The sequence below is a fragment of the Aspergillus brasiliensis genome, assembly GCF_001889945.1.
Source record: "Aspergillus brasiliensis CBS 101740 unplaced genomic scaffold ASPBRscaffold_7, whole genome shotgun sequence".
Taxonomy (NCBI): Eukaryota; Fungi; Ascomycota; class Eurotiomycetes; order Eurotiales; family Aspergillaceae; genus Aspergillus; species Aspergillus brasiliensis.
Window position 1 is genome coordinate 1,163,019 of NW_027137448.1, and position 16,910 is coordinate 1,179,928.

The following is a 16,910-nucleotide window of genomic DNA, read 5'->3' on the forward strand; positions in this document are numbered from 1 at the left end:
TATGGTTGCTGCTTGTGAGACAAAAACATAACAGATCGACACATAAAAGCAGAAAACAGGCGTAGCTGAACCAAAAACGGGACTACACACAGCAGAGACTTCGAATAGGAACTTCAACCAAGGTCAATAGCAGCCAAGCTCCAAAAATAGCTTCACATCCTGCACGTTCTCTGCAACGCAACTATTATCCAGCCATTGAGCGAGAGTCATGGGCCAGCCAAGCACGTTGCCATGGGGCATGCCAGCATCGTTGAGCGTCTCTATAGCCTCTTCATAAAGGGTGGGAGCTGGAGCTTGCAGGACATTAGGACGGCGCCGAACACCAGCTTGATTTAAAGGGACTGGTTTCCAAGGGGCTGGTCTCTTACATGGAGTCATGTTGTCGATGGCTTCTTCTTGCTCCTCTCCTCGCTCCTCTTCGCTGAAATCCTCGGAGTCGTTCACTACCTGCAACTCAATTTCTTCCACTGGTCTTTCCAGGGTGGCGGGCACGTCGTTTAAATGAGTAGAAACGAGAAGGAGTATCCGTGAGTTAAGGGACATGGGCAAGAGTGTCATTAGCTTTAAATTTCAAACTGTTAGTCCTCAAACTCCTTCTTTAAGAAAAATGCAAACGCTCTCATGTCAAGGACTCGAGCAGAGCTGGAGATGGAAAGTAAGGTGCTTCTGTGATAAGAATCTCTCCCGTGTCACTCACCTGTGATGCCAGGTACTCCATTCTGAACCTTTCTGTGCACAAACGTGAACCTGTAGAGAAGGAAGCATATGAGTAATGCACATGGCTCAGCTACCGGTGCAACCAGGGTAACCCTCAACACATACAAACGAACGACTAATCGATTAGCTGATGGGCAAGATTCACATCCACCGTTAGGCAAAACTTTTCTCAGTCAAATTCTTCCACTCAGCTCCTTTCCCCTCTCACTCTCCTTCTTCCTTCTCTCATCATACATTGCTTCCTTCATCGAGAGCATCTGTCTCAGCTTGGCTTCTATCTCCCATACCCTACTACATACCATCACTCATCACTATTGACGTTGTGTCTATCGCTATGGACTCCGTTATTGATTCTCTCGAAGACAAGATGAACACGACCACCGAGCGTGGAGGTTCACCTGAAACTTCCAGCACATCCCTATCCACCCCAAACGAACAGCCTCCTGCTGGGCCGGCCGGTGCATCAAGCTCCCTTGTTCTGCGTGAGCCAGGCGGCCAAATCTCTGTTGAACAATATGCACAAGCCCCTGGTGACATGCAAGAAATTACAAATCTTGTCAGCCAGTTGCAGAACGAGACTGAGGAAGCGGAGGAGGGACGGATCGCTGCCTGGGGAGAATGTCTCAAAGCGCGCCAGGAGCGCACCAATACCCAGCTAGAGGCCATCAGAAGTGCCCATGACTTCAAAGTTCGGGAAGAGAGGCTGTGGAATGAAAACGCTGAGCTTAAAGCTGAGCTCGCCGCTCTCAAGGCTACAAACAACTCTCTTCTCGAACAGGGAAAGGAAGATGTCCCCGAGTCAAAAAAGCGGAAGCTTGTCGAAGCTCCTCCAGATCGTGACGACGTTAATCCACAACGTAGAAAGCGACCATCGAGTAGTATTCTTGCGCGAATCCGAGGTGTATCTGATGAAGGCAGGGTGTATCGAACATCGCCGGTTGGCCCGATGGCCGCTCCTCGCCTCCGTTGGCCACCTAACTCATCCCCGGAGGGACCTGCCCCAGAAAAATGGGAATACTGCAGCCGTTGTGCTTGCGTCCATTGCAACATCAAAAGACGCAGACATCAAACTTATCCGACATTCAGACGGCCTATGGCCAGCAGATATGACCGTTTTGAAGGCACGGCGAATATACAAACTTCATACCCTGATTTGGAGCCACCGATGGGATATGAGCCCCTGGGGGACGGGGAATTTGGTGAACCTTTTCCTCGCGTAAGACGCAGAGCTCTCGCCATTAGACAAAAACTCGACCTCAATAACCATGTTGAAACCTCAATTTCTAGGCCAAGTCGATCTCCTGGGCCAAGCGAGGAGGAGCCTGTCCCCCCGGATGTTATGCCGACGACACTGTCAAAGGAAGGGCAAAATTGCGAATCGCAGCTTGCCGCAGCCTACGACGACCTGTTACGCAAAACTTTACCCATGAGGCCAAAGCGAGGTCGTATGCCCAGTAACGACAAAAATTGAGTATATCTCGAGGCAATACCGATGCAGATGTGGCAACCTTGTTCTCCTTCTGATGGAGGAATGAGTTTGATGAATGATTTACAACTTGGGTGGTTGTTTCTTGGAGAATGTATGGTTTGGCTATCTATGTGAACGAGGCTGTTGGCTTGAGACTGGAATTGGGAAGTATTAGGAATTTTGGAGGAAATCTCGCTTTGCGCTGTGCCTGGTTCTTGATAGTGGACCATAATATTTATGGCGATGTAGCTATCTCCAATATTCAGTACTAAAAAAATGAACTCTTATTTTGCTCCTCAAATTCATCTTCTGATACCGGGATAGAGACATGGCGAGACATCAAAACTTCGAACCTCTCAACCTTGTATTATCTATAAGTAAAACATTACCGTATCCCTCCCAGCAGAGAATAAACCAAGGGTATAGATTGTATATGATCTTTCTAATCTCAAGACGATGGTTGGTGATGGTCAGGGACCACGTAGTGGCAAAATATCAGGTGATGCCTGGCTAGATGAATATCTCAACATGTCGAGGCTCTTCTTCTAACATCACCTATTACAGGGCTTGCTAATATCGTAGAGAAGCAGTGACTATACACTCAACTCATAACCATTACCCCAGACTATAATAGAAACTAACCATACACAAAACTCATAAATCTCTCCGCACAACCTCCGTAAACTCCACCACCGTCCCCACTAACCCCTCCATCCAGCTCAAATGCGGCGAATGCCCCGTCGGCGCATGATAAACCGTGAAATCCACACCCTCCCGCTGGGCATGCATCGCAATCATCTTCTCCTGATACGCCGGCGGCAGACACGTATCCTCATCCAGAACCAGATAAGCACACGGCACAGCAGCATACGCATCATTCGTCAACGCGCCGGTGTGGACCGGCGAAGCCGTCAACGTAGCAGTCCATTTCTCGACTGCTTCAGGGTCATTCAGACCTTTGAACATGTAGTCTGCGGTGTTGATGGTGGTTGCTAGGCCGTGTTTTCCATTTTTCTATAATGAATATTAGCATCAGCGGAAATGAGCTAGACCTGTAAGACATCAGGGGAGGGGGCATACATAAAACTGCACAAAAGGAGGAACATGCAAACTGCCATCCTTCGGTTGAAAGAAACTATGCACGGATTCACCAACAGGTACCAAGAACCCAGCGACGTAGAAAATGCCAATGACGCCACCTGTCTGGGGCCCGCGGTTCTTGTACTGCAGCTCGGGAATGGCCGCTTGGGTGGCAAGTAGTCCGCCGGAGGAATGGCCCAGCAGGAGCACATGTTTGTGTTCCTGGTTGATGAGTCGGTCGAGGAGCTCGTGGACGATCTTCACGTCGTCCAGGTCGTTGGGGTATCCTCCTGCCGGGGGGTCGCGGTTGAAGTCTGGATGGTGGAGGTCGTCGCCCACGTTGAGTTTACTGAGGTCGCAGGTGGCGCGCTGGGGGCAGTATGTTTCGAAGAGGCCCTGGGAGGTGAGGGCCTCCATGAAGGGTTTGTAGGGGGCGGATGTGTGGTAGGAGGCGGTGCAGATGACCACGGCTATTTTGGGGGGAGTCATTTTGCTTGTGATAGTGAATGAGATGGGAGTTTAGGTGTTTGCAATAGTCTAACTGGTCTTATCTATTATAGAAGTGGTTGTGGCCGAGTGGTTATACTTTTATCTGGCAGAATACAGAGGATACAATCGAATGGTGATGAAGAATAAGCCCTAGTCTTGGGCCAGGCAGTGCATCTAATGCAGAGTACATTCGAAGTCAATGGGGCCATTGGGTCAATGGGGGCGGGAACAGCGACACGAGAAAGAGACATGCGAATGTCTAACAATGACGGTTGATTGTGTCGAGAATCGCGAGACTGAAGGATCCACCGCAGCCGGGGTTTACTCTAATAGAGTTAGTCGCGGTATTTGTTAGGCTTACAAGGTTACAGCAGTCAATTAGCCGGTTTCTTCGCCCCCAAACATCAATTCTCCTGCTAGTTAGTTAATGTTGGCCGTTGTTTGATAATCTTCAGACTAACTGACTCTGGCCGGACCCACAGTCTTTTTCCCGGTTATTCTTCAGGACCAACATTTATTTTCTATTTTATTTTGCTATTTTTTAATTTATCTCTGTTTATTCTCCAATTCCTTTTCTCCTTTCCTAGAAATTCTCTCATGCATGTAGTAACCCTCGTTACTCACCACTTCATTATCTTACCGTCTCACCCTTTCGACATGTATACTAACACATCCAAGCGGGCCAATCACTCCCGACACTGCTTATTACCCTTACGATAACTTCACCAACGTTCTAGTACTATTTCCCCTCAGCTTTTCCCCCTCGCCATATCGCTGCTTCCCAGCGATTATTAATATACCTCCGCCGCAGACGTGCAACATGTCCTGCAATCCGTGCGGTCGAAGACTATTCCCCCTGGTGATCCGCAACACGGGCCACGACTACATGGGCACTGGCCCGAGGCATTAGCAGGAGGAAATTCTATGGGGCGTTGAATGTCTGTCTCCGTGCTGCGAAGAAAAGTAGTTATGACCTGAGTAGATATTGCACGGTCGCATGGTGGTGGAGAGTTATTGGTGCGTTTAAGCAGTCGATATTTATTCCATCATGAGAGGAGTAGTACTGGATATATATAATTGGATCAGATCGGATTTCTGTCCTTACTAGTAGAGGAAATGAAGTACATCCATGATAGTAAATAGCATAATAATGCACACTAATACAGTGTAATAGAAGTTTAATACTGATCCAACTATATACATGTCTAAGTATAGCATCTCCTAAGTTTGCTGTAGTACTTCCAAACAATCGCTTTGTTGTACCAACAACACTCTGATTGGTCAATTCCGTGCTCTGGCATATTTAAGCCACTTTGATTGGCCAAAATCTTCACAGCGGTGCCTGCAGTGCCGTTGACCACTTGCAACCGTCCGCTGTAATTCTACCAACTGGTCAATCTCTCCTTGACTTAATACTAAGATTATACTATTATAGTGGCAATTGAACAATTTGAAGAAGTTGCTTATACGCTCAAATACTACCGTGGGACAAATATGTGAGCAGAACACATGCATACCTCAATGCTTACGTGAGTAAAAGTTCTAATAAGATGCTTATGCATGCCGCATGCAGCCTTAGTATGCAAGGTGCATTTATTAAGTAGACCACGTGGCCTATCAGTAAGCATTGAGCATAGCCACCTGCAACACTAAAAACAAAACCAAAGAGACAGAATAATTTTTGATCATGTATACACCATATACTATACAAATGAAGATAAACCCAATGAACACCTCCGGAGAATACCCACACCCATAAAGGAAAAGCAAAAAACAAATAGGTATATATATAAAGAAGGAAAGAAACCAAACAGTGTGGCCGAGATCATCGCACATAAATATCCGTGCGAATATTAATATCCTTCCCCATCCCACCCGGACACGACAACCGTGCTGTCTGTGGCTTCCGGGGCAGTGTCTGATCCGGCGAAGGCGACGGAGCCATCATGGCATTATCATCATGATGATGACGATCATCAACAGTCTTCTCCACCTGATGTAACGGAAGAGCTTCCTCATCAAAGACCGTCTCATCATTCAACGTGGCAATCTCGCTGAACCGACCGCTGGCGTTATCACTCCGACCTAGACCTGCCGCGCGGCGGCGCACAAAGGTATTCATGATGGCGGCGGAGGAGCGCGGGTCAGGAGTACCCTTGCGTCCGCCGGTGGATCCGCGGCGATTGTCGCCGAAGATGAGCGGACCCAGGGTGGGCAAGGAGGCGCAGATCATGCCGACGTTGACTTCGAGGATGGAGAAAAGGCCGATACGGGCGATGGCGCGGGTGGCGTCGGTCATGTCGAGGGTCACGGCGAAGACGATTCGGGTGAGGTTCATGGCGCAGATACTATCATCATTTATAAGATCAGTTTGAGGTTATTGAAAGGGGGAATGGGGGAAGGGTAGACATACACAAGACCCAGACTGAATATCGCACTGAGCATGGCCTTGCGTGTCCAGCTCATCTGCAGCTTCCAGAGTGACGGGAGGGGGAGAACCACAATGAAGAGGTCGAGCACCATGTTGATGATGGCGGTCGCGACGTCCATGGCGACGCTGTCGCCGCAGTGGCCCGTCGTCATTAGGGGGTCCCAGTTCTTCTGGATCGGTTGGCAGAGAAGACCACCGATTAGGAACATGGCTGCTGCGAGGGCCAGACTGAGTCCTCCGATCGTGTAGCAGCAGATCCGGAAGAGCTTGCCGCGGAAGATTTCGAGATATAGGCTGAGGATGGAGAATTTGACCAGCGTCGTGGCGATGGCCCAGATGAATTCGCTGGCGAGGACGATCTATACGAATCAGACGTTAGTCCTTTGAGGCTTCCGTATACGAGAGATAAGAGGTGGAGGCATACCTTCAACGCATTGACCACTCGATCGGGATACAAGGTCATAGCGGTCATGATGTGCATGCCAATGGCATTCGGGCAGATCCCCCAGAGGAACTGGGCCGAATAGGCCATGGCAACGATATACCCAGCATAGTAGAAGTATCCCATGAGACCAAAGGGTCGCGGGTTGATGATGCTCAGCCAGACGCGAAGACCAACGCAGATGGTGACCAGCACCATGGAGATGATGGTCACCACGAAGGCACTCTTGCCGGGGCCGGTAGAGAGGCCGCCCAGGGGATACTGGTCCATCGTGGGTGTCGCTGAACTGGACATGATGTGAAAGCAAGAAGAGAAACACGAACGATTGATGCACTCAGACAGCAGACAGCAGATAGAGAAAGTGTTGGTTTCTACACTACATGCGAGGGGTTATATTCCACCCTGAAGAATCCCGGTCTGCCTTGTTGAACTAATGCACGACGGCCTGCAACCATACCAGACACTTCTGCTGTTTCGCCCCCAAGCTTAGTCCCTGGTCGGCCTACGGCGCATGATTGGGGGCTTGAGGTTTCACCGGTCATGCTGGTCATCAGCAGTAATGCTTCGCAGGGTGTTGTTCACTTTCTTGATCCTGACAAGGTCTGAGTCCTGCCACAATGAATGGAGCCTTATGTGGGGTGACTACAACTCTCAAGTACAAGGCTCACAGCTGTCACAGCAAGAATCTAGTTGTTTATCTTTCTTGTATCGTTGATGCAGGTATACCGGACGAGCGTGTATAAGTAACACTTGATGCTCGTGTAATCCTGCGACTAGGATTGGGGCCAAAGCTAAGTCGACTCACTGTTCTAAAAGCAGACTAGCATATCACAATAGACTTCGTGCCTGTGGATCATTATTCAGCCGTTGCTGTTGGCTATTTCCTCCGAAGTATTGGGCTGTGAAGCGGTTGATACTACACGTGCGAGATGGGGGCGGATCCAGCATAGGGTTAGCTGCTGCAATAAGTACCGCCAGGGTCAGCAATACGAATGCCGACTGCTGATCTTTATCTTATCCAGCTGTTAGCTGTCTAGCGTAGTATCGATTTAGCTCCTAGTCTGCAGAATCAACGGTCAAAAGACTCAATCCGGAGAGAATGTGGGGATAGGGCCGAAGACTAAGTGGGTCAATCACTAAGAAATAGTAAACACAGCCTGGACTAGTGCCATAATGCAATCATTAATAAACTATATTCTATTTCTTCTGGGTTCTGAGTCAGAGAACAGACCCCTGATGCGGATCCTGCAGGGACTAGTAATCTGCAGAACCCAATTACTCCGCGCCGCCCCCAATTCACAAGCCTGGCAGACTGCAGAGATGTCACCTCCAGTGATAATGCCATACAGGCAGCGAATACAGCACCAGCTGCCAGAAACACCACCACTTCCATGCCGTCACATCCCCCGTCTTCCGTAGCACGCACGCACCAATCCAGCCCCCAAGCGCCATGGTTCCAGCCGAGATGAAATGGGGCACCTCCTCCCAGAACCACACACAGGCCACACTCCAGAGCCATACACAGACGGCAATCCACACCCGTGAGACCGAGTCACCCACCACCAGGGGCCATGTCTTGCGGCCTCGGGTGCGGTCACCCTCCTGATCGCGGAGATCCTGAATCTGCATCGTCGTCATAATCACGCCGGCAATCATCGCTAACCATTGGTATCCGGTGGTCGACATGGTCACCGCACGGCACGTCTCCGTCGCGGTCCCCAGCGCAATGCGCAGGGAACCCATCAAAAACACATCGTAGGCAATGGCGATGATCACGTCGCGGCTGAGCTCGTCGCCCCCATGCAGGTCGTTATACATCCAGGTCAGGAGCATAATCAGCGCCGTTTCCCAGGAGGCGTCGAGAACGGCGCCCAGCCCGAGCACCGCCGGGATCGCGGCCAGTAACAGCTGGCGGGTCTGGATGGGGCTGATTTTCCCGCGGGCCAGCGGCCGCCAGGGCTTGTTGATGGCGTCTTCCGTGACGGATTCAGGCAGACGCTGATTGGCAATGTCGAAGATGAGCAGATTGGCCCAGTTGAAGAGGATGACGGGCGGCGCGGCACGCAGCAAGAGACTCAGCGCGCCGGGACTTTCGGAGCAGCTGGTCAGCGTCGGAGCCACCGAGGCCGCTAGGAGCCCAAAGCCTGCGTTCGGTAGCGCGAATGTCGCGAAGTCGTTTTCTGTGAACTCCCAAATCAAACCTGGTAGGTCCACCATTCGGAGGGTTTTGGGGGCCGACATGGCGAGAGGCGGAGTATCTTTGATTCTGCCTGACTGATCTAAGAATGATAGTAGCTGAGAGGGTTGATTGAAACCTCGATGCCGTGGAGGAGGCCCTTTATATATCTGAACAACAACCTGGACGTGAAAACAAGCCCCCAGCAGGAGTTACTCTTCCGGACAATCCTCTCCACCTCGTACCGAGCGCCTTGTACCACTCAGAAGCATGAATTCTATCCAAGCCCCGTACGTTGGGGGGCTGATGGGCGTGATCCTTCACCATGGCCTATTCATCCATGGCGAATGGCACGTGCAGGCTCCTCACATCCTGATGTTCCATCTGGTCTCGTTTCTCTATCTGATTGTCAATGTGTCCACGGGCTGGCAGGTCATCGGTGGCTACCTGCTGGGTCTGTTTTCTAGCATCGTTTCCTATCGATTGTTCTTCCATCGTCTGAATGGCTTCCCGGGTCCACGCTGGGCCCGCGTGTCCAAAATCTGGCATCTGTGGAAGACCCGACGCTCTCAGAACCACTTCTTCATGGCGGAGCTGCATGCCCAGTATGGAGACTTTGTGCGCACGGGTCCTAGTGAGATTACTGTCTTCCATCCAGATGTCTTCATGGCCGTGGACGGTCCCCGAAGCAAGTGCATCAAGGGCGAATGGTATGATCTGCTGCACCCGGACCGCTCTCTGGTAAATGCCCGCACGAGTGATATCCACCGGCCCCGTCGTCGCGTGTGGATGCAAGGATTCACATCGAAAGGTACGTAGATACGATCCTTCCCAAAGGCCCCACTAACTAGCTACAGCGCTCGTCGGGAAGGAAGAACAGACCCTTGGCTTGATTGAGCAGATGGATCAGTGCATTGAAGATGATATGGCCGCCGGTCGAAGCTCCAATGTTACCGACATGATCTACTGGCTCAGCTTTGACCGCATGGCGCAGTTCGTCCTGGGTAAGAAGTTCAACATGCTCACCAATCCGGACTGGCGGTTCGCTATTCGCACGGTGCAGAAAGCTTTGTCGATTCTGGGACCTTTGAGCCCGGCCCCGTGGCTGGTACAGATTGTCCTTCGACTGCTGCCTCGCGTGTGGATTCTCAAAGACTGGTTTCGCACAATGGCCATGACGAAGGGAGAGTTGAAAAATGTTCAGGTATCTATCTCCCTTTCCCTTGATGTGAATGTACAGTATTCTCACCGTGCACGTTGGATCAGGTACCCAGCGATATGTCTAAAGCTACATCCTTGGGATCCTACCTCATGGAAAGCTCCCAGAAGGACAAGAGCCAAGATCAGTGGTTAGGCGGAGACAGCCTGCTGGCATTCGTCGCAGGCAGTGATCCCACCGCTGGCATTCTGCATGGTCTTTTCTACGAACTGGCGCGGAACCCCGACCAAGCTGAACTCATCTACCGCGAAGTCCAGCAGCTGCAGCCGGAGGAGCTGAGCGATGTCAACGCGGTCCGACGATGCAAGCATCTCGAGGCTGCGATCTTCGAGTCACTGCGTCTCTACCCTTCCCTCCCGACAGGTGGGAATCGTAAGACTCCTGTCAATGAGGGGATCACCGTCGCTGGGGTCTACATTCCGCCTGATACCACGGTGGTTGCTCCCAGATATTGCATTTCACGTCGTAAGTCCCCTTGATTGCTTGACTCTGGTGTTACGAGCTAACCACCTTATTCTTGAACACAGGCAAAGACTGCTACGTGGAACCCAACAAGTTCATCCCCGAGCGCTGGACGACCCGCCCTGAGTTGGTGCTGAACCGATCCGGATTCGTCCCATTCGGAACTGGTAAGTGATTGGAGATCCAGATTACCCCTGCCAGTACAGCAGCTAATTCTGATGCAGCCTTCCGAAGCTGCCTGGGACGGGGCCTCGCGATGAACGACATGATGCTGATTGGAGCACACATGGTCCGCCACTACCACATGAGCTTCCCTGCAGGGGAGACAGGCGACCGGGTGTTTAATGACTGGAAGGACCAGTTTACCTCGTGCTTGGGGCGGTTGGAGTTGAAATTTGAGAGACGTAGCTAGTTACTAGACTTACTTTATAGTATTTTCTACATTTTGATCTCAATTGTCACACTCCACATACGGAGTACCGTATATTTCTCCAGGATGATTAACCACAACTGGGGCTTAGGAGGGGTTGGGCTGCGCTAGAGGAGACTTTGGGGAGAAGGATTTGACGGAGCTTGGGCACATTAGTGCTAATAATCATTGACACCTCCGTCTGCTTTAGTGCTGACGGCGGTCTTTGTTAGATGCAAGCCACTATTATTAGCGAACGTTAGCGTTTGTTTAGTGAATATCCACCACCACAACGCCAGGCCACACAAGTTACAACGTTACATATTGTGTAGCCTTGCAGTCAGCATCCGGTCTTTGTGTATCATTCGGAGTAATTCAATCCTTTGTTTCCCCGTGTTGCTGCCTACTATTCCCTACACATTGTCGTCTGCTGCTATAGTGATAGGCATTCAGGGTTGGTGCTAGTGGACTGCGGCACCGCCCCAGTTGATGTGGATCATCCAGCCGCAGACAAAACATTGACACTGCCCGCTTTACCCGTCCACTAACCTATGGCCAGAGAGGTTCCTGGAGTTCCTAGGAGTGTCCACAGGACGATGTCTCATTGACACCAGTAGATTGCTCGCCTGAGGCTCTGCGCAGGACCTGACGGAGTAATCCATCTAAGCCCCTGAGCACCATGGTGTGACCAAGGTACACAGTAGATCGGTACTTCCCTGACTTTGTTAATGTGGGCCTCCAGCATCGCCCCCACAAGAACAACACCATCTGCAAATGCATTGGTGGCTTCAACTCCACTCCAAAGCCTTGCATCCATCCATAAGCGCTAGATAGTCACTGGCGGCTGATGCCACCCTGTGAATGTCATGAACGGCGCAGCTGTCAGCTTAGCTATAAAGGCTGTCTGCCACTGTTTCTCGAGCAGACACTTTCTCCCTCCGTTTTCTATCAAATCTCCTTCTAAACTAGCATCATCATGGGCTCTCTATCCACTGAATTCCCGCCGCTGGCGGCTCTCCCCCAACTCACTCTCCACCCCTCCATCAACGCAGACCAGCTCAACGCCGCCAAGATCGCCAACAACTGGCTGACCTCTTTCTCCAAGAGCCTGTCCACAGGCAGCCCAGATGACATCCAAGCGCACTTCCTCGAGCAGGAATCCTGGTGGCGCGACTTCATCTCCTTCTCATGGGACATTGCCTGCCATAACGGCGCCCAGGCCATCGCCAGCTACCTCACCAGCTCCACCAGTGGCTTTTCTGACCCGACACTCGATCAACCGGGTGCACTGCAACCGCACCTGGCTGATCTGGGTGGCATGCGCTTTATCCAAGCTGGATTCGGGTTCAAGACCAAGTCCGGCAAGGGTAGAGGTGTTCTCCGCCTGGCGAATGTCGGACCGGAGGAATGGAAGGCGTGGACGGTATTCACCGTGCTTGAGCGACTGAATGGACAAGACGAGCTAGAAGCGAAGAGAGTAAAAGAGGCCGGACAGCAGTCTAGTGGCACTAGAACCAAGTCAACCGATGACAGCAACCTGCAAGTCCTGGTCGTAGGAGCCGGTCAATCTGGCCTTGCTCTAGCAGCACACCTGCAAAACCTGGGTCTCAACTATCTCGTCGTCGACAAAACAGCCCGTCCGGGTGACTCCTGGCGTGCCAGATACTCCTCCATCAAATCCCACACTCCGATCTACACAGACCAATATCCATTCTTGAAGTACCCTACCAACTGGCCACGCTACCTCGACCAAGAGCACATCACAAAATGGATGGAGCACTACGGAGATATCCTCTCCCTCAACATCCGACACGGCACGCTCGCCACCAACATCACATACAACCCTTCGACGCAGCGCTACTCCGTCGACCTGCAATCCACCGACGGCAGCGGCAGCAGCAGCACCACCACCATCACCCCAAAGCACCTGGTCCTCGCCACAGGCCTCCTCAGCGACATCCCCATCCAGCCCTCCTTCCCCGGCGAAGCCATCTTCAGTGGTGAAATCTACCACACAGGCACCCACAAATCGGCAAGTCTACTACCAGAGGTCCAAAACAAGAAAATCACCATCATCGGCTCCGGAACCAGCGCGCACGACGTGGCACAAGACTTTGTCAACGCGGGCGCCAAATCCGTGACCATGGTGCAGCGCAGCCCGATCTTCGTGACATCGCTGCGCTCCGTCGAAGAACTCCAAGTGAAACTGTGGGATACACCGGGTCTCAACACCGAAGATGCAGATCTTCTGGGGAATTCCTTCCCCACGGCCGTGGTCCGAACATTGAGTGTTGGCGCATCGCAGATGATGTCCGTCCTGGACAAGGATCTCTTAGACGGGCTAGAAAAAGCCGGTATGGGTATTAAGCGAGGTGACCAGGGCGATAGTCTGGTGGATCACCAACTGATCAAAGCGGGGCATTTCTATATCGATCAGGGCGCATGCGAGATGATTCTCGATGGACGGATCCAGATACGGAGATGTCAGGATGGAGTGAAGGGGTATTCCCCGAAGGGGATTATTCTTGCAGATGGTACGGAGGTGGAGGCAGATGTGGTTGTCCTCGCCACTGGGTTTGAACGGACGGATAAGGCGATTGAGCGGATTATGCCCAGGGAGGTGTTGGATAGGGTCGATGGGACGATTTGTAGTCTCGATGCGAGTCAGGAGAGAGTTGGTGTAAGTTTCCCTCCTTCTTCTTTAATAGGTGCAGTGCTAACTTCGTATATAGGTATGGAGACCCACTGGCATGCCGGGGTTCTGGTACATGACGGGCAGTTTCCTCTGGTCGAGACAGTTTTCTCCAGTTCTGGCGTTGCAAATTGCGGCGATTGAGTGGGGGTTGAACAAGCAGTAGGTCTCTTGTTCATAGAGTGATAGTATTCGGGATTATGCTTCTATGATATTAGACTTGAGTAGATGTTGGCATTTACCCTAGTCACTTAAAGACGTCTGTAGTATCTTTCTAGTAGAGTAGCCATCTCCTTTCTATTTACTATTCAGCTTGACTTGCTATTCATGCTCAAGTACTACAGCAGTAATATCACCCTTCCACAATCATATTTATATTCTGAGTACTAGTACAACCATCCCTAAACACCCTAATCACTCCCTAAACACTCACTTAAACGATCCCCTTATAATCTCCCCCGCCCTCTCAGCAACCGCATACACCGTCCCCACCGGATTCGCCACCGTCACCACCGGAAACACACTCGCATCCACCACTCTCAGATTGCCCGTACCATAAACCCGTAACTCCGTATCCACGACACCTCCTTTTTCCCGGGGTGCCATACTCGCTGTTCCGCAGGAGTGGTGCGCTGCGATAGCTGATTCTTTTAGAGCTTCCTCTATCACAGGTACATCCTGTATGGGTCCAAGAATCTCATTCAATGGAGAGGAAGTAGGTAAGGAGGTAAGAGTCTTATAATGCTCTGCCATTAGTTTCAGGTCGAATGGATGGGATAGGAAGTTCGGGTTAATGGTAGGTTTATCTGTAGGTCTTCCGGAGGAGATGTGCACGGAGCCGCGGGATAAAGGATAACAAGGGATTAAACCCAACAAGGCGATGGAGTTGGGTAATGTGCTGAGGAAGAAGCAGGCGGTTGGTTCGGAGGGGTTAGATAGTAAGGTGTGGAGGGATGATTGCAGGGGAAGATGAGCAGGGTGTTGTGTGAGGAGGTCGGTTTCGGTGTCGGTATCTGTGCGGATGAAGGAGATGGCTTGGATTCCTGGTGCTGGGGTGGTAGTCTCTGCTGATGGTTGGATTGGGATAGGGATCATGGCCATGAGGTGGTTCTGGAGGTTCTCTCCTACGGAGGGGTTGTTGATCAGGCAGGGGATGTTGTGTGTGGAGAGACGAGAGGCACAGCCGATGCCGGAGAGTTCGAGGAGTTTAGGGGTGTTGAGGGCGCCTGCGGCGAGGATTACCTCTCGAGTAGCGGTGATGGGGGAGGGGTCGTTGTGTAGGAGGACTCCCGTGGCAGTGATGGATGGAGAGGTCGTGTCGAAGAGGATGCGCTCGACGGTGGTGTTGGTGAGGATGCGTAGGTTCGGGCGCGAGGCGACATACTCGGTGCTGGCGCTGCGGAGGCCCGTGGTGGTGATGGTTGCTGTGTAGGGGCGGGTGCCGGTGGTAGGGCTGGGGATGAGGGTATCACTAAAAGCATAGCCCTTGTCTGCCAGGGTCTGGTTCCAGGCGTTGATGAGGGCGTGATTCCGTGGTTCGGCTAGGGCAGGATAGGTGACTTCAATGGGTCCAGTAGCAGGACCTTTGCCAGTAGTACTAGTATTCGGGCAGTGGAAGCTCCGGTGAAAGTACGGGGCCAACGACTGCCAGGACCAGCCCGGATTCCCCAGCGCCTCCCAGGCGTCGATGCCCGCCGGGGCTGGCGGCACAAACGCCAGCCCGTTGATGGCGGAGGTACCGCCTAGCAGTCGGCCGGCAGGGTGGTCTTGGTCGCGGTTATTCAACCCGGGCTGCGCAGTTAGCATTGACGATAGAAATTGATAGATAGAAGATTGATGTGCACACCTGCGGTACGGTCTTGAATTGCCAGTCCATCTCAGACCCGCTCAGCGTGGGCCATGCTGCCGGGTTCTGCACACGCTCGTCTGCGCTGCCGTCGGGGCCAGCCTCCAGAATGAGGACACTGACGTTGGGGTCTTCCGATAGACGGTTGGCGACTACCAGGCCGGCAGTACCGCCGCCGATGATGATATAGTCAGCGCTCAGACGGGTCATGTTGATCCAATGAAGGTGTAAGCTGTTGAAGAAAAGTTAAGAGGTGTGTTGGTAGATGATGCTACAGGAGGTAGAGTGGGAGATCCGCTGCTTAAATATTTACCCATCCGCATATACAATCTAAGGATTGGTATACGATCCAGTGGAACGAGTCTAGACAATTGCAACGACAACTGCCGTGGAGACCAGCGATGGAACAGACGAGGCTATGCCGCGGGCCATCGCTAGCAGGCAAGGGGCTTAAGGCCCCATCGCTAGCGCTCGCTAGCCTCCACTCCGCGCAGCGCCAACTCGGAGATATTTGGGGGCAGGAATGAAATGTCTTGTCGTTGAATTCCTGGTTGTGAGAGTGAGTGAGTTCCATGTGTCACCCCGTTGCTGCGGCCACATGAGATGATACATCCTCCCTTACGCCTTTTCTTTCTTTTACCTTTAGTATTTACCAACAGAGCAGCGCCTAGGTTAGTGAATATGCATAAATTCGGCAGCATACCGTTCAACGGTCACACAGAATAGAGCATTCCATCTGTCTGCTCCTCACTTCATGGCCTGCAAAGCATAAAGGTGTGGTTGGGTCGTACTTGTTTTGGAGGCTAGTTTGGGAGAATGTTACCGTGGAACATTGACTACAATTAGGCTGCTGCTAGGAGTTATTTTTGTTGCAGGGGAGGAGCCTGTTGGTCATGAGTTTCTGGTTCTGATCGTGGTGGGTGTATTTGTAGGAATTGAAGGCGTTATAGATAGGTGAGTGGCAGAGCTCATATTCCTGATGAGAACAAAGAATATAAAAGACTCAGGTGCCGAGGACAATGTCGATCTGCGTATTGCACCATGAGTAGCATTTGTGAAGCTGGAATAATTGCAGTGCTTACATGTACCGGTCAGTAGCAGCACATATTTAGGTGATTCAGGTGGCCTACATCAGCGTCTTCTTGGTGACGATAAGCAGCGTGAACATGACCGCGAAAACCGCGTTGATGACATCCCAAACGACAGCACCGCCAAATTTGTCAATTAGTCGCATCTTGGATCCAAGAACAGCCCTGAATTACTCTATCATGGAGAACATCAGATTGGCACTGCCAGCTGAGAACATGATATAGTTTGCTGTTATGAACAGGTCGTACGAATCGCAGGAGAAATCAGCGAACTACGGCTCCATGCGAGAGTAGCTGGTCCATGGTGGGCTTATGATTTCATTCCATGCCCTAGCAACTCTTTGCAAGTCGCCGCACTGTATCCCAGCCCTGCGAGAAGGCCAGCATGCGT

The 16,910-nt window shown here is 51.7% G+C and overlaps 8 protein-coding genes across 8 annotated transcripts; 3 read left to right on the plus strand and 5 right to left on the minus strand.

The window, feature by feature from the left end:
- Window positions 1-123: 123 nt before the first annotated feature.
- On the minus strand, window positions 124-543 carry ASPBRDRAFT_676271 (uncharacterized protein; the record flags this gene model as incomplete). The annotated part of the gene is made up of 1 exon (XM_067628930.1): window positions 124-543. One exon carries the CDS (start codon window positions 541-543, stop codon window positions 124-126), a length of 420 nt encoding a protein of 139 aa, XP_067478460.1.
- Window positions 544-1,051: 508 nt separating this feature from the next.
- On the plus strand, window positions 1,052-2,188 carry ASPBRDRAFT_196729 (uncharacterized protein; the record flags this gene model as incomplete). The annotated part of the gene is made up of 1 exon (XM_067621020.1): window positions 1,052-2,188. One exon carries the CDS (start codon window positions 1,052-1,054, stop codon window positions 2,186-2,188), a length of 1,137 nt encoding a protein of 378 aa, XP_067478461.1.
- A 651-nt stretch (window positions 2,189-2,839) lies between these two features.
- On the minus strand, window positions 2,840-3,754 carry ASPBRDRAFT_55833 (alpha/beta hydrolase; the record flags this gene model as incomplete). Its single annotated transcript, XM_067627449.1, has 2 exons — window positions 2,840-3,199; window positions 3,266-3,754. The coding sequence occupies 2 exons, from the start codon at window positions 3,752-3,754 to the stop codon at window positions 2,840-2,842; spliced, it is 849 nt and encodes a 282-aa protein (XP_067478462.1).
- Window positions 3,755-5,579: 1,825 nt separating this feature from the next.
- Window positions 5,580-6,921, minus strand: ASPBRDRAFT_30943 (uncharacterized protein; the record flags this gene model as incomplete). Its single annotated transcript, XM_067622837.1, has 3 exons — window positions 5,580-6,102; window positions 6,168-6,544; window positions 6,610-6,921. The coding sequence occupies 3 exons, from the start codon at window positions 6,919-6,921 to the stop codon at window positions 5,580-5,582; spliced, it is 1,212 nt and encodes a 403-aa protein (XP_067478463.1).
- Window positions 6,922-7,950: 1,029 nt separating this feature from the next.
- Window positions 7,951-8,868, minus strand: ASPBRDRAFT_55835 (UbiA family prenyltransferase; the record flags this gene model as incomplete). The annotated part of the gene is made up of 1 exon (XM_067627450.1): window positions 7,951-8,868. The coding sequence occupies one exon, from the start codon at window positions 8,866-8,868 to the stop codon at window positions 7,951-7,953; it is 918 nt and encodes a 305-aa protein (XP_067478464.1).
- Window positions 8,869-8,906: 38 nt separating this feature from the next.
- Window positions 8,907-10,896, plus strand: ASPBRDRAFT_179380 (cytochrome P450; the record flags this gene model as incomplete). Its single annotated transcript, XM_067619902.1, has 5 exons — window positions 8,907-9,614; window positions 9,661-10,007; window positions 10,070-10,487; window positions 10,550-10,651; window positions 10,709-10,896. Exons 1-5 carry the CDS (start codon window positions 9,074-9,076, stop codon window positions 10,894-10,896), a joined length of 1,596 nt encoding a protein of 531 aa, XP_067478465.1. The 5' UTR covers window positions 8,907-9,073.
- Window positions 10,897-11,802: 906 nt separating this feature from the next.
- ASPBRDRAFT_44145 (flavin-containing monooxygenase) lies at window positions 11,803-14,182 on the plus strand. Its single transcript, XM_067625128.1, has 2 exons — window positions 11,803-13,573; window positions 13,626-14,182. The coding sequence occupies exons 1-2, from the start codon at window positions 11,870-11,872 to the stop codon at window positions 13,749-13,751; spliced, it is 1,830 nt and encodes a 609-aa protein (XP_067478466.1). The 5' UTR covers window positions 11,803-11,869; the 3' UTR covers window positions 13,752-14,182.
- On the minus strand, window positions 14,015-15,641 carry ASPBRDRAFT_30947 (GMC family oxidoreductase; the record flags this gene model as incomplete). Its single annotated transcript, XM_067622838.1, has 2 exons — window positions 14,015-15,376; window positions 15,432-15,641. The coding sequence occupies 2 exons, from the start codon at window positions 15,639-15,641 to the stop codon at window positions 14,015-14,017; spliced, it is 1,572 nt and encodes a 523-aa protein (XP_067478467.1).
- Window positions 15,642-16,910: the final 1,269 nt, after the last annotated feature.